Source organism: Dipteris shenzhenensis, chromosome 21 (genome assembly GCF_047967505.1).
Source record: "Dipteris shenzhenensis isolate YYH24624 ecotype China chromosome 21, Dip_SZ_1.0, whole genome shotgun sequence".
Classification (NCBI taxonomy): domain Eukaryota; kingdom Viridiplantae; phylum Streptophyta; class Polypodiopsida; order Gleicheniales; family Dipteridaceae; genus Dipteris; species Dipteris shenzhenensis.
In genome coordinates, this window is record NC_141616.1 from 32,445,675 (window position 1) to 32,462,159 (window position 16,485).

The 16,485-nt window shown below is 38.9% G+C and overlaps 1 protein-coding gene across 1 annotated transcript in view; it reads right to left on the reverse strand.

Annotated features, from left to right (window-relative positions):
• LOC147888754 (putative serine protease EDA2) overlaps positions 1–16,485 on the reverse strand; it is a 116,268-nt gene that overhangs the window by 50,586 nt on the left and 49,197 nt on the right. Inside the window, exons 4-7 of the mRNA XM_087392358.1 lie at positions 14,829–15,014; positions 13,410–13,526; positions 12,729–12,779; positions 9,319–9,390 (exon numbers count right to left, since the gene is read on the reverse strand). Coding sequence (XP_087248484.1) covers positions 9,319–9,390; positions 12,729–12,779; positions 13,410–13,526; positions 14,829–15,014 — 426 coding nt within the window. The remainder of the gene's footprint in view (positions 1–9,318; positions 9,391–12,728; positions 12,780–13,409; positions 13,527–14,828; positions 15,015–16,485) is intronic.

Sequence of the window (16,485 nt, forward strand, 5' to 3'; positions counted from 1 at the left end):
GGACATTTTGAAAAACAATCTACCTTACAGCACCTAGAGATAATTTAAATGCATTGACATGCCTAGATGAACAAAAAAACTCACCTCTCGATTGAATGGATGTTAACAAAAATGTTAATTTGACAAGAGAAACATTTTTTAATAATTTTTTGATGGAGAAATACAATCGATTAATCACTCACTAGTGGAAGTTAAATCCAAGCTTACCATCATGGAGTTATCAAAACACCAGCAGTGAATGCAATCTGGTATTGACAACTAGTTGGGTTTACTATTGTACTTGCCGAATACTCAACTTGACATTGCCTTCTCAATCAAGATGCTCTATCAACTTGAATATACACTAAGGGAGACACGCTATAAATCCTACTTACAATTACACATTAGAGTGGATGATGGAATTTTGCAGGGACTATTGTTTAAATTGGGCTATAGGTGCATGGGATTGTGTTAGGAGTTGTAGCTACAATGGAAATTGGAAAACATGAATGTCTTCCAATGGGGAGGCATGATAGAGATATGCTGCAACAATAAAAGACGTTTGGTGATCGTGAAGAGATAGGACAAAATGCATCTAATTTCTTTACCACTTCATCAAGGTTTTGATCAACAAAAGCTAGTTTAATAGCCATGAGAGAAACTAGACATTGATATCTTTGAAAAAGCTATTTCTTTTGAGCAACTAGAGCATATCCTTTAATGATTTGGAATAAGACCTCAATGAGCCAGTGAGAGGTGTGCTAGAGATTCATCTCCCACATGTTATCCCTGATATGAGGGACATGAGGCAAACAATGGAATCTAGGATCTTCAATGAAGCATGATAATGAATGTGAACCTAGAGAAGGATTCTGATGAATGTGAACCTAGACAAGGATTTTGATGAAGACTAGAGCCTCATGAAGAAAGTAGACAATCTTTGTGACCAAAGTGTATGGGTTCAATAGACATTTTATGAATTAAAAAGGCCCAGCATGACTTTTATACCTTTAGAAAGAAACATCACAAGAGTTTGTTGGTGCTTTTATAAGCTTAAGGTTGGGAATTAAAGAATTCCAATGCTTGGAGCATCCTATTTTAAGCCACATAGGTCCATGCACATGGAGATCTGCAATAACAAGTCCTTAAGGTGAATAATTATTATATCCAATCACCATATTCAAAGGCAATTCTTATCAATTATCCTATAGCTGGATCACTATAACCACATCATCATAGAGCTCTAGTCGAGGTCTTATCAACAAGATGATCATGTGATAGTGTCATTGCTATTATATTAGATTATGCATGAAATTATGTACTCAGAGACTCTTCACGATATCTTCCACTTATAACTAGCTAAACTCTTTGTGCATTTTGTTAGATATGCTCAATGCCCCGCCCTCCTCGTAACCACCAGTGGTCCAAGGTGCTCAAGTTGTAAGGCCCCCATATGAGGAGAAGCCATGTGTGAGCCTGGGACACTAGATGGGATCCTGACTTGCATGTTAGATGAGGTCTATTAATGAGACTATTGATGGTAGAAAGGTGATTGTGTGGGAGCCCCTTATTCTTGTTGGGGCCTGGGGGGTCCCACGGGGGCCAGAGGCCCCTCTGGTGGGGGTTCGGAGGTGGGAGCCCCCGAGGCGACGGTATAGGGAATATTTCCTAAATATTCCATGGACGACTAGTCGGTTCCACCGACTAGGTTGACTGGTTGGCTTCACCAACTAGGTCAACTAGCTGACTCCATCAACTACGTTGATCCGATGACCGCCCTCATAGCTATAAAGAGGCGCCCTCCCCAATCCATTGTATCATATCAGTTTAGATCAGATCAGATCTTCTAGCTAGTAGCTCTTCACCTAGTATCTTTCTAGATCACCATCTAAGCTCCACTATGGGAGCACAGAGGTGGACGAAGCCATCATCTGTACTACATCAATATTGAAGGAAAAGTTTGTTCGCCCACCAGCCTTTACTGAAGGCACTGTGGAAGTTTAAAATTACTACTCTTCTAGATTCATATGAGCTTCTGGAGACCGTATTAGGGATCGCTAACCCAGAACCCAGAACCACAAGGAACCCCCAACCTAGCAAATTGGAGGAGTACGATACCTCCTAATGCCAACCTTCTATGAGGTTGGAAATGTAGGAAAATAGATGCTCTGTGTGCCTTGGTTACAAGTACTACTGATAGTGTTTTAACCTTGATTCAGCATACATCTAAGGCAACTGTGGCCAGAACATTTAAAGAGTCAATATGAGATGCAAAATCAGACAAGGATCCAAAACCTAGAGAATCAACTCGCAGCTGAGAAGTTTAATGAAGGAGAGACAGTGGAGGTGTTCATAACCCAAATAAAAAATCTGCGTGACCAAATGGCTGGTGCTGGGATACAAAATACTAGCAAAGAGCCAGCTCAGCGGTGTCTTCAGATATGTCCTCCAAGGTCTGATGGACTGGTAACAATGCTTAACACTCAGGTGAGACCCAAACCATTATCATTTAAGGAGTTCTGTGCTTTACTTATGGAGGAGGAATTGAGGCTTAAGGCTCGAGATGGAGGTGACAATGGGGATGCTACTTTCTTTGCCATTGCGAAAGGCAAAGGTGGTTCCTCTACCAAAGGTGAGTCCTCTACTAGTGGTGACAAAAAGAAGAAGGGCAGCAAGAAGAAGTTTTAGGGTGCTTCTACTACAAAAAGAAGGGCCATATGATTGCAGATTGATGGGTCAAGAAAGCATATGAAAAGAATGGTATCCTAAAGAAGACAGATAAGGGGAGATAGACAGCTAACATAGCGAAAGCAGAGTTGGATCTATTTCTGGCCATTGAGGAAGAGTGTTCCTCAATTCAAGAAGCTTCAACCACTGATTCATGGGTTTTGGATAGTGGTGCCTCCTGTCACATGACCTACAAGAAGGGTGTATATTATTCCATGCAGCCTCTATAGGAACCCATCACCATGGCGGTTGGTAAATCAAGAGAAATTTGCTATCATTTGCTTCCATAACTGACCTTGACCATGAGGTGAGGTTCAATAAGATAGGAGAAAAAATTCTGGATAGTGTAGGCAATCTTCTTGGCACATGAGTAAGGAGGAACAACCTGTATGAGCTAAGTGCTCTTACAGCCACCACTGGAGTGGGCACAAGCAGACTTTGGCATGAAAGATTCGGCCACATTGGATTTGCAGTGCTGAAGGAGATGCAAAAGCAAGGTATGATTGCTCACTTACCTGTAGTCACAGAAATCAAAGAACAATGTGAAGCTTGCATGATGGGCAAGCAATAGAGAAAGGCATTCCCACAAGAAAGCAAGAATAGAGCAAAAGCTCCTCTAAAGTTGGTGCATGTTGACTTGTGCAGTAAGATGCCTACACAGGCCTCAATGGGGGGATCTTCCTATTTTTTATTGATTGTCGACGACTATAGTAGGAAGATGTGGGTGTACTTTCTTCATGAAAAGGCTCAAGCTTTTGGTAAATTTAAAGAATGGCTACAGCTGGTTGAAAATGAAACAGGGAGAAAAGTGAAGAAAATCAAATTGGATGGTGGTGGTGAGTTTGTTTCTACAGAGTTTGGACATTTTTGCAAGAGTAAAGGGATCAAGCAAGAAACAACGACACCACATACGCCTCAGCAAAATTCGGTTGTTGAATGCCAAATGCATACCACAGTGGAGATGGGGAGGTGTATGTTGAAAGGTGCTAGACTACCAAACCACTTTTGGGCTGAGGTTGTCAATACTGCAGTTTACATCCTTAATCACAGCTATACAAAGGCATTCTGAGGTAAAACACCACATGAGGCTTATAACAGTAAGAAGCCATCTGTCTCCCACTTCAAAATGTTTGGGTGTGAATGTTATGTGCATGTAACAGACAAAGAGAAACAAGCTACAACCAAAAAGCACCAAATGTATCTTCTTAGGCTATTGTAATGAGAAGAAAGCCTATAAATTGTATGACCAAGAGGAAAAGAAGATCATAGCGAGCCGCGATGTGGTGTTCAAGGAGCAGCCACATGTAGTGGAGGCAGAGAATAGCTCTTCCACTTTATCATCAAGTGAAGAGGTAATTCACTATGGACCTATCCCAAGAGCTATAAAGGAGGAGGAAATATCAGATGATGAAGGTATAAGTCACCAACCTATTGTTACACCACCGGAAAAGCCATTGCCACAATGGATAAGGCAGCACTATGACCATGATAACCAAATGCCTATGTCTATTGAGCAGCATGCAAATGGACCAAGGCAATCTTAGAGAATCAAGGAGCAAAGAGGGCTTCTACCCACATTGTCAATGTGGCCTTGATGGCTGAGATTATTGTAGAAGTAAAGGAGCCTGCAAGTTTGGAGGAAGCACTTGCAGACTGAGATTGGAAAAATGCTATGCAAGTAGAATATGATAGCATCATGAAGAATGAAACTTGGGAGCTACTAGATCGACCACCTAACATAAAGGTTATTGGCACCAAGTGGGTTTGGAAGGTAAAGTACAAGGCCAATGGGAACTTGGAAAAGTACAAAGCCAGATTGGTTGCGCAAGGATTTTCACAGGTTGAAGGGTTTGATTTTCAAGAATCTTTCGCTCTGACTACCGGAATGAGCACTATTTGCACAATACTATTGGTGGCTACTCATAAAAAGTGGCCAGTTTATCAAATGGATGTTAAATCAACATTCTTGAATGGTGACCTCAAGGAGGAGGTATACGTGGCTCAGCCACCTGGGTTTGAGGCCCCCCATTCTGAGAACAAGGTATGTAAGTTGAAGAAGGCTCTGTATGGGCTGAAACAGGCCCCAAGAGCATGGTACCAATGGATAGACAAATTCTTTCGTAAATTAAACTTCAAATTATGTGCCTCAGATGCTAACTTGTATGTGTACAGGAAAGGTGGAAAAACTGCTATTATTGTTCTATATGTGGATGATCTCCTTATTACAAGTGACTATGAAGACATGATCGAGCAGACTAGAAAGGTGTTGAGCACAGAGTTTGAGATGACAGCAGACTTAGGCTTGATGCACTACTATTTGGGGATTGAAGTCTGGCAAGCCAGGCAAGATCTTCATCTCTCAACAAAAATATGCAAGGGAGATCTTGAAGGCATTTGGTATGTTCGAGTGCAAGGAGATAGCTACACCTACGGAGGCAAATGCAAGGTTGTCTATGGAGGATGCCTCACCACTAGCAGACATCAGAAGGTATAGGAATTTGTTTGGCAGTCTCATCTATCTGTGCAACACCAGACCGGACATCAATTTTGCTGTTGGTGTTTTAAGCAGGTTCTCCAATAATCCTTGGGAGAATCATTGGAATGCAAGGATGCAGGTGCTCTGGTATGTGAAGGGCACTCTTGATTATGGCATCACCTATGGTACAGGCACTTCCTTGTCTAGTCATTATGACTCAGATTGGGGGCTGGAGATGTTGATTCCAAGAAATCAGTTTCTAGATGTTGTTTCTCTTTAGGTTTAGGTATCTTCTCTTGGATCAGTAAGAAACAACCAACCGCGGCATTGTCTTCTACCAAGGCTGAGTACAAGGCAGCATGTTTTGTTGGTGAACTGAAGGGAAAGCATGAAGTGAATACAAACTGAAAATTCTTACTTATAGAATGAAGAAAGGTGAGGTCCTTAAGTAGGCACCTCTTACATGATCACTAACATCATTGATGACCTCTGAGCTCCACAATCATCTCCTCAATCTACTCCTAGATTCTCTCAATCATCCTATGTGGCTTCTACCACCACCTAGCAGTGCTTATGGGAACCTAACTACAGGTGCCTTTAGCACACACACATAGAAACCAAGGTGTGCCTGGGGCATACACCTTGACATATCCCATCATACCCCCCCTCAAGGGAATGCCTCAGGCTATGTCAAGGATACATCTACTCTCATAGTTTCTCATGCCATCTCATGGTGGTCAAGGATAAATCTATGGCTAGGTTCTCATGCTAGCAAGGGGTTCCCAAGGGTGTGAAGTAAACAAAAGACCTTCCAATGGTTATCTCCCCTGCATGTACATGCACACAATTTCTGCAGGAGGTACCATGGAGCAAAACACATATACATGGCCTACATCATATGGTGACCAGAGGTGTTTACAAAGAACACAATAGTTTATTCCATTCATTTTGAGGACTTTCTAGGCTGAGTACCTTGACTCAACATAAAAAAGAGAGATCTGGAGCATATATGGAAATGATTCAAAAGGCATAATCTTGTGAGGTACATCAAGTGAAAGTAGATTGGCAGTCTCTGGCTTTGTAGTTGCTTCCTTTTTGGCTTTGATCAACCAATTAGCTTTTTCTTTTGTAGATTTCTTTCCATTCCATATCTTCTTTTTCAAAAGCATAAACTTGGCTTTTGTTTGCCGAGTATGGAAATTAGTTCCATCCAACTTCTCAAAAAAGGTCTTAGCTTCCATGGCAAGGTCTTACCCAAGGGCAATGTCTAGTGCCTTACAAGTGAAATATGAGCAATAAAAAATAATCCTTCAAAGAGTAACTACTTGAATACTTTGACTTGGATTTCTCTATGTGACTTAAGCAAATGTCAAAGCATAAGGCAATTAGTCAGAGCAACATTTATGCAAGATGTCTAAGCAAAAGATGACCAAGTAGATGCTAGAAAATGAGCATAGCAGACTGAAAATAAATCTTGATCAAATTACCAGTCAAACTTTGACTGTCCAAAGTCAAACTTAGACTTGCATAGTCAAGCTTTCATTGCCAAAGAGGCAGCTCAGAACTCTGCTCCAATTCATCATGTAGAGGTCGAAATCCAAAGGTGTTTTGCACTAGAGAGGAAGGTAAAGATGTAGAGCTTCACCCTCAGAAAGGAATCACATAGAAGATAAACATGATGCCTAGCATTGTAGAAGAACTGTGGACTAGTTTTTTTGACAAAATCTACCTAAATGTTGCTCCAAATGAGCTCAAACTTGATGAGCAGCAAGTCGTGATGTCGCCCAACTCCCTTTGGAAGGAATTAGACAATGTTGCTCTCCACAGTGAGAACTAGGAAGAAGGTCGATGCAGCGTCCTGAGATAATGCCGCCCCAAAAATGGTGAGATAGCTTATATAGCTCGTTTTGCAGATTCGCCCTGACCTTGGGAAGACTCTCTTGAAAGATGAGATGTTGAGAATGCAAGTTTGAAGAGAACTCTCACTTCCAAAACCGACTTTGGAAGGGAAGGTGGAAGATGGAGGTGAGGAAGAAGATGATGATGTGGCACCTAACTAGGGCTTAAGGAGGATCATACGGCTCTAATACCATGTTGGTGAACTGAAGGGAAAGAATGAAGTGAACACAAACTGATAATTCTTGCTTATACAATGAAGAAAGGTGAGGTCCTTAAGTAGGCACCTCTTACATGATCACTGACATCACTGATGACCTCTGAGCTCCACAATCATCTCCTCAATCTGCTCCTAGATTCTCTCAATCATCCTATGTGGCTTCTACCACCACCTAACAGTGCTTATGGGCACCTAACTGTGCCTCTACCACACACACATAGAAACCAAGGTGTGCCTAGGACATACACCTTGAGATATTCCATCATGTTTTGCTGCATGTGAAGTAGTGTGGCAGAGGAGGATCTTATGGCACATGGGAGTGCAAGAGGATGAGACAACTGTGCTGAGGTGTGACAATCAAAGTTGCATGGCAATTGCTAAAAATCTAGTGTTTCATGTGCGCACAAAACATAAAGAGATTTAGTATCACCATGTGCATGATTTGATCGAGGACGGGATAGTGGAACTGGTCTACTATCTAACAGAGCAAAATGGAGTAGATATCTTCACCAAGGCACTCGGGAAGGATCAGCTTCAGGGTCATCTTCAGAGACTTGGCATTGGGCCGAGAAGGTAGTTCACATATGGGTGGACATTGAGGGGGTTGTTAGATATGCTCAATGCCCCACCCTCCTAGTAACCACTAGTGGTCCAACGTGCTCAAGTTGTAAGGCGCCCATATGAGGAGAAGCCATGTGTGAGCCAGGACACTGGATGGATCCTAACTTGCATGTTAGATGAGGTCTATCAATGAGACTATTGATGGTAGAAAGGTAATTGTGTGGGAGGCCCTTATTCTTGTTGGGGCTTGGGGGCCAGCTAGCCCCCAGCTGGGGTGTCCCAAGGGGGCCAGAGGTGATGGTATAGGGAATATTTCCTAGATATTCCATGGACAACTAGTCGGTTCCACCAACTAGGTTGACTGGTCAGCTCCACCGACTAGGTCGACTGGTTGACTCCACCAACTATGTTGATCCGATTACCAACCTCATAGCTATAAAGAGGCGACCTCCCTAGTCCATTGTATTAGATCAGTTCATATTAGATTAGATCTTCCAGCTAGTAGCTCTTCACCTAGTGCTTGTCTAGATTGCCATCTAAGCTCCACTATGGGAGCGCACGGGTGGATGGAGCCATCATCTGTACTACATCAGTATTGAAGGAAAAGTTTGTTCCTATTCTTTGTTTGGTTTCTGTTCCACTGTGCCCATGTAATTTAACACATTTATCATAATTAAAAGGTAATAATTCATTAGAGATCAAAATACCCCATCTACATGTGGCTGATAAATAGTTATGCCTTAAAGAAGTCATTTTATGAGTATTGCAATTTCACCTTTATTTTTCAATGCATAGGTCTACTAATCTTGGGAGAGTATTCCATACTTGTGGCCTATGGGAACACAAATACTTCTATGGTATTTCACATTGCGATTAATATAGGTACGGTACTATAGCCAAACTCATGGGTTCACTAGGTGTAAACCCCATATATCACGTTCTTTAACCTTAGCATACTTTTAAAAAATTCATCTATAAAAATGTATGATTAAAAGACATCCACTTTTTATATAAGTCTGACTTTTTTTTTAAAAAACTTACATGATACTTCTTTATAATTATTTTTTTCAAAACATAGTTCAAAATTTTCCTTATGTTGAACTCGTGTATAGTCACATTATTTTTGTGTGCCACCCCCCCCTTCTCCCTTGAGTAGTCACACAATCAATTCCTCTCCATAAAATTTCTCTATAAGTCTTATAGATAGGTTCACTAGATAGTTTTTTAGACAATCATTAAATTTATTGTTAGAATTATGGAAGAGGAGGCATGTAGTTTAATATTTTCTTGAAAATTAAAAATTTCAATCAAATTTTCTAAATACCATATACTCTCTTACAAACTACCTTTGTAAGTAAAAACATCAATGAAATTTACAAATTCACATCCAATATCAAGTTTTCGCTAGAAAAATAGAATTTTGGATGCATGGTTAATCACTATTTGAGCACATACTAACCATGATATCTGTTCCATTTTTTATCGCCTCTAGCAAGGGTGTACACGGACTATAAGGATCTCCATATTGAACCTAAAAATAGTAAAAGAGTAATTAGATTACTCAAAACATCCATATGAATATAAATTATAATAGTTTGTTATAGAAAAGTCATTCATGGCATGTTTATTATATATATGCAAGAAACTATCAAAGTTTAAGATAAGCTAATTTTTAATTTTCATTTGATGAGAACATGGACATTTGTTTCTTTTCATTTTTTACATAGATTCAAAAAAATACATTCTATGCAAAGTTTTGATTTTCTTAAAATTATGGATCCTACAAAATGTTGTTACATTAAAACTTTCAATAGTATTAAAATGTATTTTATTCATAAATCAATCAATGAAAATTTCATCATTAGAGGTAAAAACCTACCTTAGCTTATGCATTTATAGGGTGAAAATTATGGTACATATAAATGTATTTTGTGAATCTTCATGCACATTGTAGATAATGCTACTTTTGAAATGAGACATTAAAATGGCCAACCAAAAGGTATATTTTCAATAGATTCCTTAAATGTTGTCAAAAGTTGATCTATTTTACACAAAAAAATACTTCTTTTCCTAACAAGACTCCCCAAAATTCTAAATTTTGAAGAGAATGAGATTGTGTATGAGAATCTCAAGTTTGCATGAAAAACATGACAATTTTAAAATGGTAAGATTCATTAGAAAGAGCCAAAATCCACACTTACTTGGGCTCAATTGCACCTATCCATTGAGATCTATCAACATCAGTACTACCTACACCTCTTTTGGAAATGCATCAAGATTTTGGGTGATGCTATCTTCTTCTCATTGAAGACTACATCATGGCTGCATATAATCTTCTTTGCTTCTGGATCCCAGAGACAATAGCCCATCTGTCCACTTTCACCATAACCCAGAAAGATGCATTTCCTAGACTTAGGATCTAGCTTCTTTCGAAGCTCTTTTGGCACATGTGCATATGCCTCACACCCAAATATACACAAAATGAGAGTAACGCGGCTTCTTGCCACTCCATGCCTCTTCAAGAATACCACCATCCAAACTCTTACTAGGTGATCTATTGATCACATGCACTACAGTCTTCATTGCCTCAGCCTAAAAACCACCAGAAAGACTTGCATTGGAAAGCATGCATTGTAACCTTTCTTGAATGGTACGGTTCATCTTTTCTGCAACTGGATTTTGATCTAGAGTACAAGCGGATGTGAGCTCCCTCTTAATCCCACATGTATCACAGAAATGCTGAAAGTCATGAGAGAGATACTCTCCACCATTGTCAGTCTGTAGGCATTTAAGCGTTCTACCTGGCTGATTCTCAACCAAGGCCAGCCATTTCTGAAATACCTGGAACACATCACTCTTTCAAGTTATAGCATAAGCCCACACTTTCCTAGTTGCATCATCAATGAATGTCACATAGTATTCAACCCCGCCTAATGATCGTGAAGGCATGGGACCACATACGTCTGAATGCACCAAATCAAGCTTTTCAAACTCTTTCTTTCCCCTTCTTTTATGGGCTAATTTATTCTGCTTCCCATAGAGACAGTGCTCACAAAATTGAAAATCAGAGAAACTCAAATGCGGTACATAACCCAAACGGCATAAGAGTTTCATCCCATTTTGGCTCATATGGCCCAGCCGGCAATGCCATAAAGAAGTGCTTGGCTGCTTGGTTATTGCAACAACATGATCAAACACCCCTGATACATGTAAGGGACACAAAGTACCACACTTGGCACCCCTGGCCAAAAGCATAGAGCCCTTTTGAATTTTCCAACTCTAAAAGCCAAAAGTGGTGTGAAAAATAGCATCATCTAGCTGACCCACTGACCTCCTCCCTTGGATCCATCATTGATCTATGGCCTAGATTGAAGCACATTTAGGACTCATCCCCTCCCTTGGATGTACTCCTTGATTTGATGGTTAGGAGTGCTCTATCATGAATTCAAACTTGACCCTTGGATTGAAGATCATATAAATGGCTAGGAGTGAGGACCATGTGTCTCAACCTATGCATGAGAGGTCTCCTTGCCCATAAATTCTCAATAAGTCCTATTGTACAACACAACATACAAGTATCCCACATAGAGGAGTATGCTCCTTCGTACACTTCTAATCCCTTGGTCAATGGAAGTGCACAGATGCACAAACAAACACACACACACACACATGTGCACACACACACACACACACACACACACACACACACACACACACACACACAGACACACACACACACACACACACACACACACAGACACATGTGCATGCACATGTGCAAACACACATACACATACATGCACGCACACATACTCGCACACACATGCATGCATGCACGTGTACTATTATGGATAGATTTGACCAAAGTAAAAGGCGTAAATATGTGTGTGTGCTTGTATATGTGGCAATAGTATAATAAAATATGGTGTGCATAAGGCCCAGGGTTGAGGTGGCAGGGCATGACCATGTGCCACCCTTCCATGTAAGAGTACCCATAAGGTGCATTGTACATAATCCATGGTAGTAATAATATAAAATGATATGGTGGCATGGGTCCTCCATGCACCACCCCTCCACCTAGGCAGTCCCATGCTTGCATTTAGTGAGATATAGCCCAAGGACCATGGGAGAAGTAATATAAAATAGGTGAAGATCGATATTATATTGGATTATTCCCTCCAAGTAGGATAGGCCCATGTGGGGGGGGGTGTAGAAAGTCCAAGAATGCAAGTTAAATAATAGGATTGCATGCATGCACTTGCACACACACCCACACACACCCACACACACGTACACACAACCACACACACACGCATGCACGCACGCATGCACACACACACACAAAAAAAAAATGCGGCTAGAATGAAGACAATGTGAGAATATGAGACCTAAACTTGATCTTTTACAAAATTTATAGCATGAAGAAATAATGGCTTTATAAGTTGACCCACTTATAGACTAGTCTTCCATGCTTCTAGCACTTTCTTATCATGTATCTATATGAAATCAAATAAAATCTAGCTACACAAATAGTACAGTTTATGATATTTTCAACTTGCACATGGCATCAAAAGATATACCTATTGATATTTGATAGCTACCATGGGAACATAATTTGACCTATCTTAATAGAGTGTCCTACATATCTAAATACTGATTTTAATGACCTATGAAACACAAATTTCATTGATGGCCAAGGCTAGTATGTCAAGAAAATGTCGTATAGTATGCTTAGTTTAAACAAATCAATTAGTTTGAAATTGCATAATTTATTCCATTTTTTAAAAGAAGAAAAGACTTAAATGGATTCATTAGTGAAATAAATACAATATCTTCTTAAAATTTATAAAGTTCATGCTTAGGTCTTACCGCCGCAGCAGGGAAAACTCCAAGAAGCCCAGCAAAGTCACCATCAGATAGCTGTTGCAAATTTTCCTAGCTTAGTATGATTCCATGAATCCACGTGAGCATCTCTCTCTCTCTCTCTCTCTCTCTCTCTCTCTCTCTCTCTCTCTCTCTCTCTCTCTCTCTCTCTTACTTATATATATGTATATATATCTTTATTTATTTATTTATATACAGTTACATGTATGGTGGAATTTGAGTAATGGCTTTTGATTTTCTCACACATAACTAAATTAATTTATATACATATAATACAATCTTGGATATATATGAATATAATCACTAACTGTATCAAATAATCATCTTCAATCATGTGCGAACACGGATGCATGTGCACACACACATGCACACACAGGCACATGTGCACATTTGTGCGTGCACGTGCATGTGCGCGCACACACACACAACACACATGCATGCATTCATGTATGCATGTATGCATGCGCACATGAGTGCATGCATGCACACACACACATACACATAGAAAAATTTGCATAGAACCGTTCAAGTGAATATCAGTTAAAGAAAAAGAAATACAGAATGAGATATCTCTTATGGATATGGATTTATTCTTTAAAAAAGTCTCACGAAAAATTCTTTGGAGCTAGCTATGATATTGTCTAAGTACAAGAGATCATCCAATACCTGAACAGCATTGAAAAGTGATTTGATGTATGTTGCATTCTTTGCAAGTCCTTCCTCTATCTGTCTAGTTATTTCTTTGTATGCACCACCACAGATTGGACCTAGAGATATGCCAAGCTGCACTCAAAATGGTGAAGACCATGTTTTTAATCAAATCCAATACCTCTCTCTCTCTCTCTCTCTCTCTCTCTCTCTCTCTCTCTCTCTCTCTCTCTCTCTCTCTCTCTCTCTCTCTCACCTTAGGGGGATCACTATGTACAAACGCTCTATATCACATGCGTTCAAGGCCCATTTTTAAAATACCTTATTTGTGAATTTTTCATTAATTAAATTTACCCTTTTTCTATACAAATCAATAAATTTTTTCCAAAACTATTTTAAATACTCCCTTATGTATGTTAATTGTTGTTAAATTTAGAAATATAAAATATCCCTCTGTTGAACTCACATGATGAGTGACCCCCACTTCCCTCGGAGTCTCTCTCACACACACACACATGCATGCATGCACGCACACACATGAGAGACTAAAAATGTGATGTGTGTGTGGCACGTGTGTTGGGGAAAAAGGGTGGTTTTTGGGGCCATGGGGGGTGCAGTCTCAAAGCTGCAAATATAACCTAATTCTTGCAATTAGTAAGAGTCACATTTTATCGATAAATCGAGTTTAAGTATTATACCACATGATGTCATCGTTCACTCTTATTCAAGGACAACAAAGTATTGATTCATTCTCAAAATGTTTATAGTATTTTTTATGCATCTTAGAGAAATCTTGATAATTTCATGTTGAAGTGTGAACAATAGTTTAGTGCTTTGTTGATTAGTTTTAGAAACCATCAATTTTTAAAATATATATATACAAAAAGCTATATTTCTATATGCACTTTTTTTCATCATCTACAAGACTTACAATGAGAAGTACTTGGAGGAATGCATCCACTTGATTTTCTATACATTTCCATGAATTTTCTTTTTGTATAGAAAACACTTTTTGATGATCCAATAGTCTCCATATTTATGTATGTGTCTTTATAATGTGCTTGTCTATCAAACTCTAGCTATAAATTTATCACAAAAGTAATCATGCATGCAAAACATATATTTTCCTATTTTACTTCTATTATGTATCATCTACACTAAATTATATCTTCTACTTATTCTTAGCTTTATTATGTTTTGTAAAAAGCATTTGTTGTACATTTTTGCTGAAATTTTTGGTGTTCCACTAATTTGTGTATAAATTCCTTCCCTATGTACATTAAAGAAAAAACTAGTTTGAATGCATGAATGTATCACCCATAGAAAATTTTTTTTGTTCCACTAATCTATTTATAAATTACTTTCCTCCTTATATTTAAACAAAAACTAGTTTGAATGCATGAATGTATCACCCATAGTAAATTATCAATGCATTACCTGTATATCATATTCTTGATAATTTTCTATTGTGTTTACAACACCAGAGCTTGATATACTTCCACGCACAAGGTGTGGAAACTTTAGTCTAAACCAAGCACTCATTGCCCCTGAGTAAGATCCTCCCAAAACAATCCATGCATTTTCAAAGCTTGCTGAGAGGTTGAATCTCTTTCTTATTTGATCCTGTACCAAAAAGAATCTGTCATTTTAGCATTTAATTTTAATTTTGATAAATAAAGAGATTTAAAAAAATAATATATGGGTTGATATTTTCACATAAATAAATCTCTCACCCTAGCTTGATGCCCTTTGGAGAAAACAAAGCCATTTAAAGAAACTAAATAACTACACTTAAATGAGCTTTATATTGTTTAGAATTTATAAAGACTTAGGACCTAGTACCAAAAGTTGGAAAACATAATGGGCTTCATGTAATTTATAAAGTCCTTAAATTCTAAAATGTAACCATTAGGAATGTCCAAGTTGTTATTTCTTTATATTCACAAAAATAATGTGCTGGAGATGAAGTAACAATATGGAGTTGGATATGTTTCCCACATGAATCTTTATCCAAACTTGGATGTGTGCCCCACATGAAACTTAATTTAGAATTATATACCTTGTTGATGTATGTTTTCTAATAGAAATTGTGAAACTATTGTTAGGATGTGGACATCTAGTCACATAAGTCATCACAATAGGTATCATTTCAAGAACGTATATTAGGAGAAATAGGACTTGTGAAATTCATCCATAACATCCAACTTAAATATGAATATATTTATGCATAAGAGATATTTGTTGTACCTTGCATCCATACATTAATATGTGAATACCTCAAGAGTATTTCATCATTTAAGAGTACAACATGCATATTCCAATCATCCTCAGACATATCCGCAGGCTTAGCTTCAATACCTCCTAAAGGTTTAATCTGCTTCTTTTGAATAAGCACATCCCTTATCTGTTCTTTCCACAGACAACTTTGTCCCATCAAACTTTTTAATGCTAAAAAAACTCCTTTTTAGACATCGAAGAGGATGCCATGCTGCAAATCAATCAAAATCCCAAATGCTAGTGCCTGCAAGAGAGAATCACACTAAATACCAGGTGCACCCAAATGTGTATGCCATAATAGAGTGAACTATCACCAAAACTCAAAGCTCAAAGCATCAAAAGATGCAGCTGACTCATGTGCATGTACTATGCATCCATATGAGCAAATCTGGCCCAAAAAAAATGCCAACTGCATGGCAATCCAAAATGCCAATAAGTGCCAAATGGCTCAAGAATAAACACCGTCCATGGGCATATGCATCAATAATATCTCATCCAAGAGAGCATAACACTATCAGTGCATTACTTGCAATGTGTCAAAGCTATCCCTCGACATAAAATAGCATCCATGTGCAAAGCGTCCATAAAAAAGAGCATCCCACAAGGCAATTTGGGCCTATAAGCGCATCCAATAAGGATCTCAATGCATCCAAATGGCCTATAAATCATCCACTGCAACCCAATGCACACCACGAATGAGCCCACACGGCTCAAACTGCAACCAAAGTGATTTGCATAAGGTATGCTCAAGAAATCATGGTCCCATGGCAATGACCATTACTGAAAATAGAACCTGAGATGCCTCAGAACATGGGCA